This window comes from Drosophila simulans, chromosome 4 (assembly GCF_016746395.2).
Source record: "Drosophila simulans strain w501 chromosome 4, Prin_Dsim_3.1, whole genome shotgun sequence".
Classification (NCBI taxonomy): Eukaryota; Metazoa; Arthropoda; class Insecta; order Diptera; family Drosophilidae; genus Drosophila; species Drosophila simulans.
In genome coordinates, this window is record NC_052524.2 from 561061 (window position 1) to 574877 (window position 13817).

Consider the following 13817-nt stretch of genomic DNA (forward strand, 5'->3'; position numbering starts at 1 on the left):
TGCACGAACAAAAAATATTTGTATTTATTCAGCATTATTACATGTTTTAGGATTAACAAAATTTTAATCAAATACTTAAAAAGAATAATAAAATATGTATGTCAGAATAATTCGTTAGAGAAAGTTTTTTTTACGAACAGGCACATTCTACAACCTGCATATCACTCCACGTCGAGATTTTTAGCTTGTCGCTGTGGTCTTCGTCAACATGCAATATTTCTAGCATTTCAAGCTTTGAAGGCGCACAGCATGGACGGGGGGCTAATTTGTGATCTTCTTGCCATATTAGACTTTGCAGTAGGGCGTGGTGGTGGGCGGGATTGTGACGTGGAGGACATCTTCCGTGGCAGTACCCTGCATCGAATACCTTCGGCTGCAAAATGAATTCGAATCCCTTAATGTTCTTAAAGGCAACATCCAATTGATTTCTACAACATCGTTGGTGCAATTTGTAACAGTTGTTGCTCCACTTATCTTTTCTCCAGGCGCTATCATGGTTTGAACGGTGATGCACGTATTGATCGCTTCTATTATTGGTCACCATGATGTGGTGAACATCCGAGACGCCATGCTCTTGGGAATCTAGTGTTCCGTGTCCAATTATATTAAGAACTGGCATGAGGTTTAAGTGTTCGTCGCTTGAGACGGGCGAGCGTGGTGGTGTTGACGGGCTGAAATCACTCAATATACGAGCCCCTATACTTTTACATTTATCACATTGAATTTCTATCCCCAGGTTTTCATGGCTTTTGTTCAACCAACTACGAACAGCTTTGGTCACGTCCAATTCTATCCACTGTGTTCGAGTTTCTTCGAAGCCAACATTTCCAAATTCAATTTTACGAGACGCTATCTTTCTTCGTCTATTCGCTGAAAGAAGTTGATATACTTTTAAAGTTAATTGCTGGCTATTATTTTTTTTAGATTGGTTCAAATTGACATCACCGAAATTACAGTGCCTTTCGATGTTATCTTTCCCAGAAATGTGACCGAGCTTATTTTTTCTAGATCCTGGTCCTCGTCGGAAATTTGTTGCCAACGATGAGCTATAGAGAAGCATAAGCCTAACATTGGCCTCGTCGATTTTATCATGGTGAAAATTTGCGTCTTGTGCATTTGTCAGTGGAAAGTGTAAGAGGATATTTGTTGTTTCCTGTTTGCCACGTAGTAAATCTCCATAACTTTGATGCTTTTTGGTTTGCTTTAACCTGTTAATTTTTTTAAGCGACCTTCTATGGCGCGATCGTTTGCTGCTTATGTCATTGAATTCGATTGTGGTAATGCTTAGAAAATGAAGGTCTCTTATAACGGAAGCTCCCATGAAGTTGTTAAAATAGCTATTGCCCTTCTCCTGGTTACTTCTTAGGCGACTTAAGTATTCTATATATTTGCTTGAATATTCAGCTTGGCTTATATTGACCTGTAAATAAATAATATCGTTTAGGTGGCCCCTTCTGTATACGGTTTCGTATAACACTGCACAACTTTCTTTTACAGAACGTGACAATGGCTGTAATTTAAATCTTACCTTTCTCATATCTGGTAGTTTTTTAATTCCAAGGCCCTTTAAAACGAGGTGCTTTAGTCTGGCTTCATCTACTCTTTTTGGTGGCTTACTATGTCTCTTAGTTTCTAGGCCGATATCCCTAGTTTCTCTCGTTTGCCTACTTCGAATTGGTACGGCGTTTATCCACTGAACTGACCATTTTTTATTGAATAATTGAGGCAAGTTTTTTGACTGGCTTACATTAATCAGACTATATTTATTTGAACTGGCATTGTAGATTGAGTCTCTGCTTTCTTTGCTAAAGCTTTCAGATATATTTTGAAGACCCATTTTCGGAGTTGATTTGGCTCGGATTCTTGGATGTTGATTTGTTTTTAGTATCTTAGCTTCATTTTCTAAATTTTTAAGCTGCGAATTGGTAAACGTAATATTTTCTTTATGCTGATAGTATGCAAATACTGCTTTTGAATTTGACGTTTGGCGGAATATACCATGGCCACTGACTTGATGCTGAGTTGGCAACAATACAATCAATATAAACCATATTTTGTAAAGCTTTAGTGATTTATTACAAACTTGGGTGAGCTTAGCCTCAGTATTATCAGTAATAGGCGAATGTTTGCAAGGAGGTTCTCGTTCTTTAGAGTTTCTTATAGTTATGGTACGGTAAACATAAATATGCCACAAAATACTAACGATCCAGTTGGATCTGTTCCAATGCGACGGAATTTTTTTTATTGTACGGTTACTAACTTTACATTTATGTTGAAAAGAGTCGAACCACACAGCTGTTTCCTTATTTGGCGTTAAGTTTGGATTAATGTCTATTATCATGTTTTCTTCGCATGGCCATCAGGGTTCCTTTACTAATATTAATTATAAAAATGATTATCGTTCCACTTTCTCGATCTTCCAGTATGTACTCTTCTTCAAAATTACATATACGCATGCATACATACGTATATATGTACATACTTATGAACGTTGGCATATAACATATGTACGCTTAGAATCTCTGTAAAAATGTTCACATCCACATTCATTACTTGTTAGGTAGGTTCAATTTGCACGAGTTTGTTGATTGCATTGACCTTTTTTTCGGGAATTCGTTTACGGCAATTAATTTTAATAAGCAAAAAATACTTTCGGTAAAAGTAAATACATGATCACAGTTTCTCGAAAATGTGTGTATATTTTCGTCTCGTTCCCACTCTCATTAACATTCTTGTACACATCGATACTGAACCTGTTCGGGCATTGCTTCAAATTCGACTAAAATACCCACAGCAAATGCTTACTTAACAGCAGCAATATGGACATCACACGCACCCACACATCTGCAGTGGACGCATGCACGTCTTACAAACACAAGAATTTCTGCGCGTAGAGTTTTGTGTACATGTGTACGTGCGTATTCACATCCAACATCCCTGACGTCTTGCTTGATTATACTCCGCACGCCGTGCATTCACAGGATGGGCTCCCTTTCCTATAATCAGATCGGATCACGATCAGTACCCAGTCGGAAGTTCGAGGAAGTCTGCTAGAAGCATTAAAATTCCTTTGGAAATATTAAGGAATATAAACAATAGAGAATGCTGTATTCGATTTCCCTGATTTCCATTGGATTTCCATTTTTCATTTTCATATTTCTGGTATATCAAAAGATATTGGAGAATAAAATGAGACAAAATTGTTTGCAATTGTTCAAAAGCGTGCGCGTGACCGTTTCGTCGCTTTGTAGCTGTAAGGAGGGGCGTGGCCAAAGTGTTTTTGGTATACCGATACAAATTGGCAAGATAAACAATAAAACGAAGAAAAAACATTTCAAAAATGCGAGGTGTCATTTTTGGTCGGTTTGTGTGTGTGGCAAACATTATTTTGGCAAATCAATAGAAATTTACATAAGTGTGGGCGTGCCAGTTTTGGGCGGTTTTAGGGCGTTAGAAAGGCGTGACAAACTTGCGCTGCGTCTATGTCTCTAGAAGTTGCATGCTTAATCGCAACATTCTTTCTTTTATAGTTCCTGAGATGTAGGCGTTTATACGAACACGGCCAGTTCGACTCGGCTATGGATCCTGATCAGGAATATAAGCATATGCTTTATATGCTCGGAAACGCTTCCTCCTGTCTGTTACACAGTTTTCAACGAATCTAATATTTCCATTTACTCTACGAGTAACGGGCTTAAAAACCCTAAGGTTGCTCCATGGCTCATATTTTTACAATCGCGTATTTTCAGGTACAAGCGGAAACTATGTTTTGCCTAACAGTTTTTCCGAATACTATCATCTTTTTTGGATTATATTTTAGTTTTTCTTTGTTACGGTAACAATAATAGCACCAAAAGCACATTTCGTGTTTGCCCCAGCGTTTCTCTATTTTCTGACATTTTTTCATAATTTTTTCCACTAATCTTAAATACTACAATGATTTTCAATCGAAATAATAAAATTGGTAACAGATCTAATGGATATTTTAAAAATAATTGGTAAAAGAAAAAAAAACCTCCAAATTTAGGCGGTAACAAAAATAGCACTGTTTCTCGTTTTTTGCTAAAACTAACTAAAAAAATAAAATAAGAGTTCAACAAATGGATTATATCTTAAGAACTATGTTTAAAGAATCTTAATATTTGGTTGCGTGACCATTGACTGCTGCGCATCCTCTTGGCATGGAGTCCATCAAGTCCTGGTACCGTTTTTGAGGAATTTTGCTCCGTGAATCCTTGATCCTCTATCCCCCATGAATCCAAAGTTCCTCGTTATGGTTGGGCTTGGCTTCAGGAACCTTTTTTTCACGTCCGCACAAAGTTTTTCGATTGGATTCAAGTCGGGTGGCTGAGCAGGCCATTTCATTCCTCGGATCGATTTCTGCTCAAACCACTTTCGAGCTCTCTTGCTCGTGTGTTTTGGGTCGTTATCCTGTTGAAATGTCCCAAAAAACGGCATTTCATCCTCGGCATATGGCGCCATCACATTTTCCGGGATACCTGTGTAAATGTGCTGATCCATGATGCCTTGAATCATATGAATCGGATCTACTCCATAGTATGAAAAGCACGCCCATACCATGATGTTGGATCCCCCGTGTTTTACCGACTTAAAGGTGAAGCGAGGATTATTTTCAGTTCGTGGTGGACGCGGGACATAAGACCGAGAGCCATTCCAACCAAAAAACAAAATTTTGCTCTAATCTGACCACAAAATGTGGCGCCACTTCTCCACAGGCCAGTCATTGCGTATCTTGGCATATCCGATTCGCTTTGCCACATGCTTCACAGTCAAAAGCGGGACTTTTCTGGGACTGCACACATTAAGGTTGTTTTGTCTTAAGTGTTTGCGAACTGTTTCCACGCTTGCAGCTATCTGGAGCTCCTTCTTCAGTTCCGTCGCCGGCTTAAAAGGCTTCTTCTTGCTTTGCCGATCCAAGCGCTTGATCTCCACGTTGAATATTAAGGGGTTTCTTCCACGTGTTTCGTTCTTTTCGACAAACAGCAATGCATTGCGGATCATATTGCTTGAAAAACCAACAAACCGTCCCATTTTAGCGTAGGTTTTACCTTCAGAGATCATGTTTTAAATGAAATTCCTTATTTCGACGGTAAAATGCTTTCCCCGACCCATAACTAGAAAATTTTTGGTGTTCTTTCGAAAAAATTCAATTAAAACCTTTAATGCAACTCCTTTTTTCAAAATTTGTCGAAAAAAAACCAAAAGCAATCACTCCTATTAATTTTATTCAGCAAAAACGTGGTCATTTGCTATTTTTGTTACCGCCTCATTTAGCGACCTTTTGCAGAAAGTGCCCAAAAACAAAAAGAACCGTTACATTGAGAGAGTCAAAATTTATTGCTTAGAGAGACAACATATGGTACTTATTATTCATGCAATCAGACTTTAAAAAAAATAAACATTCAATACCTTTTTTTAGGAAATCAACTTTCCACCTGCAGTAGTGCTATTATTTTAACCGCAGCTGTACATACATATTAAAAAACTTGTCTAGATGTGATTAACGTAAGTGCGTACTTCGTACTTCGAATTTTCCACATTTCTATATCAATTTCTCGTAGAGCAAAGGGGTATACTATAATCGTTAAAAATTATGAAGGAAGCGTTTCCGACCATAAATTTAAGGTATACATATATATTCATGTGAAGGATCAATAGCCTGTTTCTTATGTCATATTTTTATTACTCTTGTAAGTTTCTGTCAATTTGCCAAAACACTTTTTGCTACGCTCTCTCTAACGCCCACAAATAGCAAATTTAACAAATCTGTCACGTTTCAGTTTAATATTTTTTTTCCCATTTCTACTGATATTTCAGAAAATATTGGAATCGTTTACACTTCCAGTTGATTAACGGGTATCTGATATTTGGTTAACTCGACTATACCGAGCAATGTTTTTGTTTAATGTAAATTTCATACTTTGTACAAAATAACTTACTATTCAAAGAAGAATGCAGATTTTAAACAGATTTTAGGATTTTAACTTTACATTCTTAAATGAGAGCATTCACCTTTTAAACGCTTTTGAAAATAAATGGCATTGAGCTTATTCATTTTCCAAGTCGTTCTGGTAGACAAATATTTAACTTTCCCCTTTGTGAATGCTTTTTATGACTTCCAAGCTGGGCGTTATCTGGAAGGTTGGCGTGTATACAGATATGAAAAAGGGGTTGGGTAAATTGGCTGAACCCCTTTTATTTGAGTATGCCAGCTTCTAAGGTTTTTAACTGTAAATGGGAAAAAAATTTGCTCGTGTATTGGTCCAAAGCATAGATTCTTAACCCTGTATTATCATTAGCATTTATGCTAACAAGAAAGAATGCTAAAGTCGAGTTCCCCGTTAATCAGAAACCCGTACTCAGCTGTAAGTGTAAAAGATTTTGATAATTTATGGAATATCGGTAAACATAATGAAATACAAAATATTTAGCGGATATTTATTTATTTGGGTGCAGATTGTAGAATTCATCTTCCAACACTGGAATCTCTTAGTGAAAGCACATATCAAACAGCTTATGTATTTGAAGCAGATCGATAGAATTGGAGGCATATTGACTAAGAGAATAAGAACAGTACATAGTGTAAATAAACAACGGGAATATACGTGATATGAACGTGATATGATATGCAAATTATGAAATTTCTTGAACATTCCTTTTAGGTCCAGACGGGGGCAGTAGCCCCCCCTGCAATACCATGGCGACGACCTTATCGACTAGGCTTGATCGATCCTGATCAAGAATATACGTACTTGATGTGTTCGAAGTTGCTTCCTTCTACTGGTTAGAATCTAGCATATACTCTACGAGTATCGGGTATAAAAAGTCTACGTATGTACATTAATATGTATGTATATGTATGTACATATGTGTATGTGACACATTCTTCACCTGGATATAAAATGGTATTAGTACGTATAGCTAAACGTCGAGATCTCAGAAGCTATAAAAGCTAGAATGTTGAGTCGGGTTACCCGACGTAATCGCTATATGAAGCCCGATGATGCTATACAAAATTGCATTCTTTCTTCCTCAGAGTTTTGATAAATATCATCGCTTTAATTTGGAAATCCAATATTTTGTACACCATGACGGATTCTTTTGAAGTCATTCATTTAAATATTCTTAATATAGTGCGTTTATCTTAGGATCTCCATTTGTGGGGTGCCTTGCACACTGGTACTCAGCAGACTTAAATATATATTTTAAATGGGTCAGTAAATTGTTAATGATTGTTTTGTGGGGGAAACCACAATTTAGTAGCGTAAATCTTATTTAATTTAACATCCGGAACTAAATTTGTAACACACCGTGTATTTACACAAACTTACCACTGCGCCTACGTCCCCATTGTTAAATTGGGCAATGTCTGAACCCCCTTCTTAAATCATTATTAAATTAAATTGTATGTAAAAACGTCAACTAACCAGCCCCCTTATTTTTAAGCGTCGCTTTTATTATCATCGCTACAATGGGGCAATCTCCGTTTGCGGAACAGAGCATAGTATTAGGTAGCTTAGCTACTCAGTTTAATACCAGCAATTGCCCTGCGAGGGTGCTGTTTTTGTGACTCTGAACAAAGTCAAAAACGAGAGCAAAAGCCGCAGTGTTTGATTGTCCTAGACTATCCGTTTGTCGTCCTTTATACTCATTAAAATTTATTGTCAAAATGTACACAAACTCCGCAAGTGATGGTGACGGAGGAGGAGATGCGCGTAAGCACGAATCTCTTGAAATGAGTAAAGAATTGGGCCACACAACCAGCTTGCAGTCCAGCCCACCTACAACTACGGACACGTCCAATAAACAGCAGGTTAGTATATAAATTATAAAGGTGCTCATCCCCAAATACCTTATATATTATTATTGAATCTCACCATGTGAAATCTTTAATCACAGTTGGTTTTCTGGAATAATAATAAAAATATACGCTAATCAAATTGTGATAATGTAATGCTCTTAAAATTAAGTCCAAAGCTGAACCCATACATTAATCAAAATTTTTCTTTTAATTCGGCTGCTCAATTTTTGAGTACTTTCGGACTTTTTCTATATCAGATTGCGGGGAGGCTTCAAAGGAAAAAATTCACAAAGCTAATCAATCAATTTGCCCGTCGTCTAGTTGTTGGATTTTTTTTACACCTTTATGTTTGAAGTATTTGTTATATTTCAAAAACCTTTTATATACGAATTTGATGTCTTAAGCTAAAGACCTCGAACAAAAGATGTCTTCTTGTGGCTTCTGTTTCTCTGGTATTCTATTTATTTAACGACTGTTTTCTGTGGGTATCATACGTCTCATCTTATTATAAGTAGACAATCGTAGTAGATATGATTCCGACCCTATAGATCGCCGTTCGCGCCAAATTCGACTTTATTAACTAACTAACTAACAGCATAAAACTCACTATTTTTAAACCCGACACTTGTAGATTATATACTTTTACTATAAGAAGTGTTGACGTGTATACCTGATCAGAATTAATTTCTAAGCTGCTCTGGCCGTGTCCGCTTGCCTGTTCTTATAAACATGGAGCCTGGACCGCCCATTTTTTCTTAGATTCTTTAATATCTATCGATATGCGTGAAAAATTATGAAATTTCGCGTTCGCACTTCCACTAGTTGAGAATCGGGTATCTGATAGTCGGAGAACTCTACTACAGCATTCTCTTTTTTATTTTTTTTGTTGATAAACAGGTCGCTATACTAGATTCGTTAAAAAGCTTGTAACAAGTAGAATGAATCGTTTCAGGATCAATAGCCGAGTTGATCTGGCAATTTTGAACGTCTCTATCTCAGGAACTATAAAAACCCTAGAAAGTTCAGATTAGGCATGCGGACTCTAGAGGCAAAGTAGCAGCGCAAGTTTTTATACCCGTTACTCGTAGAGTAAGAGGGTATGCTAAATTCGTTGAAAAGTATGTAACAGGCAAAAGAAGCCGTTTCCGACCATATAACGTATATATATTCTTGATCAGCACAAATAGCCGAGCCCAACTTGCATTGTTCGTCTGTGCGTCCGTCGGTATGAACGTCTATAACTCATAAACTATACAGGCTAGAAGGTGGAGATTAAATACAGTTTCCACAGATATAGACGCAGCGCCAGTTTGTTGATTCATGTTGTCACGTCCACAAGCCGCCCGAAACTGCCACGCCGACACTTTTGAACATATTTTTAAATATTTTGCGCATTTTATTCGTCAATCGATATCCCAAAAAATTTCGCGTTCGCATTTTCATTAGCTGATTAACAGGTATCTGATAGTCGGGGAAGTCGACTATAGCATTCTCTTTTATTTAATTTCATTAATTTGTCTTACCAATTCCTATCGTTGCCCCAAGAACATTTAGGCCGTGCCCCACGTAGTGCGTACGTACCTACAAACATCCCAATACTGTTTTCAGCTTATAGTTTCTTTACCAATTTCTAAAGAAATGAAAGAAACATTTTGAAATTCCTCGTTCGCTTTTCCGCTAGCTGAGTGTCTAGTCTATCGTCTCCCTATTCTTAAACGTAGTTGCAGGATGTGTATTATAGCTGAGAAAAATTAAGCAAAACTTTTGAATAGTGGGCGTGGAACGGTTTGTGGGTATATTTGGACGTGGCAAAAAATTGTTTGGTCAATCTATAGAAATTTACAAGCCTAATAAAAATATGAAAAAATATCAAAACATTTTTTACTCGTTTTAATAACAACTGAGCAACATTGAGATTCGATTTAAAATCGAATCTGTACATTTTTATTTATATATATTTTATATTTTTCAGTTGGTAAAAATTGAGCAACTCCCCGATCGCGGATCATGGTCTTCCAAAATGGATTTCATACTATCAGTAGTGGGCCTAGCTATAGGTTTGGGAAACGTTTGGCGATTTCCCTATTTGTGCTACAAAAACGGAGGCGGTGCATTTATATTACCATACATTATAACGCTGTTTTTGGCAGGTATTCCAATGTTTTTCATGGAACTAGCTCTTGGTCAAATGTTGACAATTGGTGGACTCGGTGTATTCAAAATTGCACCCATATTTAAAGGTAAGAAAATACTTTTGTTAGTCTTACCTTTGACTTTTAAATACCTATTAAACGATTATAATTTACGCTTTTTTGCAAGTAACGGCTATGCAATAAACAACATAAACACTTTTATATTGTATCTCTTTTAAAGGAATTGGGTATGCTGCTGCTGTAATGTCTTGTTGGATGAATGTTTACTATATTGTCATTCTTGCTTGGGCGGTATTTTACTTCTTCATGTCGATGAGAGCAGGTTTGTAATCGGTGTAATTTTAAATACACTTAAATCCCCTATTTTTTTATTCAAACAAACATATTACCATCATTCAGATGTCCCTTGGAGAACGTGCAACAATTGGTGGAACACAGTCAACTGTGTCAGTCAATATGAAAGGAAAAATTTGCATTGCTGGGATAAGATTATCAACGGCACCACGCAAAAGGTTTGCTCCGTATCTGCTCTTAACATAACATCTTTAGAACTCACAGATCCAGTCAAAGAATTTTGGGAGTACGTAATTCACGTGCGAGTTCATTAAATCATTCAATAAAATGTTTTGTTTAAGGCGGCGAGCTCTTCAAATATCGCATGGTATTGAGGAGATTGGAAATATTCGCTGGGAGTTGGCTGGAACTTTATTACTTGTTTGGATCCTCTGCTACTTTTGTATTTGGAAGGGAGTAAAATGGACAGGGAAAGTAGTATATTTTACTGCCTTGTTTCCCTACGTTCTCCTGACGATTCTACTGGTTCGCGGAATTACATTACCTGGCGCTTTGGAGGGCATTAAATTTTATATAATTCCAAACTTTTCAAAGTTGACCAATTCTGAGGTAAGATAAGAGTTTTATTATTTTCATAAAAACAAAAAACTATAGTGTAGTTTCCCGACCAAGGTGGCCAATGCTCTTCGTATACCGAAGTATTAGTTAAGTCATATGTACATACCATTAAATTAAAGTGTTGGCATGACAGATTTGTACGGTTTGTGGGCTTTAGAATGGGCGTGGCAACTTTCTGAGAAACGTATACGTTTCTTCAACTTAACTCTCTACCATTTATATTTATAAAAACCTTCTTCCTTACCAATATACCATTTTACTCAACGAAGTGACGATCGATATAAGAAAAATGTCTGTGTCTATACTTTATAAATAATGGACTATAGCATTTTCTCTTTTTTTTACTGAGTTCTTTGTCGTGTTCCAAAACAGTTTTGGAAAGTTTGAGTCCGGCAAAATTGAAGTAAACTAATGAATGAATGCTATGGAATAAAAACATAGTCTTAGTTATATCATTGATAAAAAATCTTAAAATATGTTTTAGGTGTGGATCGACGCTGTCACCCAAATATTTTTCTCGTACGGGCTTGGACTCGGTACTTTGGTGGCGTTAGGAAGTTACAACAAGTTTACCAATAATGTCTACAAGTAGGTCATCGCACTCAAATAAATATTAAATTTTGTTGGTAAACAAATATTTTTAGGGACGCGCTTATTGTCTGCACAGTCAATTCTAGCACCAGTATGTTTGCTGGATTCGTAATATTTTCGGTAATAGGATTTATGGCTCACGAGCAACAGCGACCAGTGGCTGATGTAGCCGCATCAGGACCTGGCCTTGCATTTCTTGTTTATCCATCGGCAGTTCTGCAGTTACCAGGGTCTCCAATGTGGTCTTGCCTCTTTTTCTTCATGCTTCTGCTCATTGGATTGGACTCACAGTTTTGTACAATGGAGGGCTTTATCACTGCCATTATTGATGAATGGCCGCAGTTGCTGCGGAAGCGGAAAGAAATATTTATTGCTATTGTATGCGCTCTCAGCTACTTAGTGGGCTTAACCTGTATTACACAAGTATGTTATAAGGTGGGCACTGCTGGTCGTGCTTTATTCACTGGGTGTCCTTATTTTTTAGGGTGGCATGTATATCTTTCAAATATTGGATTCATATGCAGTTAGCGGTTTTTGCTTACTGTGGCTCATATTCTTTGAGTGTGTTTCAATATCTTGGTGCTATGGAGTGGATCGATTTTATGACGGAATAAAGGATATGATCGGATACTATCCCACTGTTTGGTGGAAGTTCTGCTGGTGTGTCACAACGCCCGCTATATGCTTGGTTAGTATTTTGATTAAATAATCATTTCTTATCTAATTATTTTTTTTTATAGGGAGTGTTTTTCTTTAACATAGTTCAGTGGACTCCTATTAAGTACTTGGACTACAGCTATCCATGGTGGGCGCATGCTTTTGGTTGGTTTACGGCGTTGTCATCAATGCTTTACATACCACTTTACATGTTTTGGTTGTGGAAACGAACTCCTGGTGAATTGAGTGAGGTAATCTTAATTAAATAGTAAACAACTGTTGCAGGACATTTGTAAGTTATTCAAATATTTTTCAGAAAATACGAGCTCTTGTACGGATAGACGAGGATGTAACCCGGTTACGTGAGAAAATGCTGAGAGAAGCTTATGTCAAGGAGATAGAATTTAATTCTTTATAGACGTTTTTAAGTTATCTCATATTGTTGTAAGGTACTTTTTGTTTGGCCATTCAATCAGTTAAATTTATTTAAATTAATTTTCTACAATTTGGAAAAAGACAACTTATTTTGAAAGTTTTCCTTTTCTTAAAATCAACTTCCCTATTTTGACATTTGCAATGAATCATTGTAACAGTTTTAATTTTCATTTATGTTCCCTTTATAACTCAGAACTAGTCTTTTTAATCAATCGCAAGGGGTCAAGGTTTTTCAATGGTTATTGCAGTGTTTTTTGTCGTACTTACGTAAGGTGGTATGCCAGAAATATCTAGAGTAATTAGAATCACGAATTTCTGAATATTCTGCTTCTGAAGCATAAACATATATATGAAGAATCCATGGAGTTCTAAAAGCCATTTGTCCCTCATGTTTCATTGTGTGAATCACGCATTAAAGAATACGTGCATTAAATGATTTACAAAAGAAACATTATATAAACAATGTCCGTATATTCAGCAGCGACAGAGAGAAATTTTATTTATATATGCATCCCTTCCATTGTAAGTTTTAGTCCGCAGCAATAGACCCAGGATGTTTTTTGCATGGCTTATCAAGAATGACTTCCAGATCTGCATGGCTTTAACATGTCAACAGCAAAATCAAACTTTGGCTTTATCAGTGAGATAAACATCTTTTTTCAAAACTATTACAGAATAGAAAGGGTTTTGAGATCTAGTTGTGTTTAGAAATAAGATGTATTACCCGCAATGAAATTATGTAATGTAATGTTATGTAATAAGATTGACACCATATATATACAGAACTATTTTTGACAATGTCTTGACAGTGCTTCAGGCATTGCTATGTAATTTATCTATAAAATGTCAATATGTTGCTTAACGTGTCAAATAAATTGAATATCTATCCACACAAGCCTTAATCGATGATTAACGGGGTAGACTTTCCGATATATGAAAGTCAAAGACTGGACGACATTCTTTTCTCACGTTCATTAGATTTTATAAGTCTTTGTTTTTTCAAGAATCGCCAGTTTTAATTACGTATTTTATTAATTTACTGAGTTTTAAATTTTTTGGCAATGGGGACGGACATGAAACTATACTGAACACAGGGATTGTAGACGCTCTAGCCTTTCTGCACTGTAAAATAATTCACATATGAAGCTTGAATTTTAGGTGTTCGAGCTATTACATACAATAAACGCTATGAATTGCATATTTATTAGAAAACAGACACACACACACAATACACAAGTGTCATTTCA

The 13817-nt window shown here is 36.5% G+C and overlaps 2 protein-coding genes across 3 annotated transcripts; one reads left to right on the forward strand and one right to left on the reverse strand.

Moving 5' to 3' along the window:
• On the reverse strand, nt 1-3287 carry LOC6739830. Its single transcript, XM_002076686.4, has 2 exons — nt 1529-3287; nt 1-1420 (listed from the first exon to the last, which is right to left on the reverse strand). The coding sequence occupies exons 1-2, from the start codon at nt 2339-2341 to the stop codon at nt 131-133; spliced, it is 2103 nt and encodes a 700-aa protein (XP_002076722.2). The 5' UTR covers nt 2342-3287; the 3' UTR covers nt 1-130.
• A 4241-nt stretch (nt 3288-7528) lies between these two features.
• Nucleotides 7529-13465, forward strand: LOC27207385 (sodium- and chloride-dependent GABA transporter 1). Of its 2 annotated transcripts, XM_016183079.2 has the most exons (10): nt 7534-7834; nt 9795-10062; nt 10196-10297; nt 10375-10555; nt 10611-10878; nt 11372-11475; nt 11532-11901; nt 11963-12166; nt 12219-12386; nt 12452-13465. In XM_016183079.2, exons 1-10 carry the CDS (start codon nt 7691-7693, stop codon nt 12551-12553), a joined length of 1911 nt encoding a protein of 636 aa, XP_016037317.1. In that variant the 5' UTR covers nt 7534-7690; the 3' UTR covers nt 12554-13465. The 2 variants fall into 2 exon arrangements, with proteins under 2 accessions (XP_016037316.1, XP_016037317.1); XM_016183078.3 differs by lacking the exons at nt 12219-12386; nt 12452-13465 and having other exon boundaries at nt 7529-7834; nt 12003-12092.
• The last annotated feature ends 352 nt before the right edge of the window (nt 13466-13817 follow it).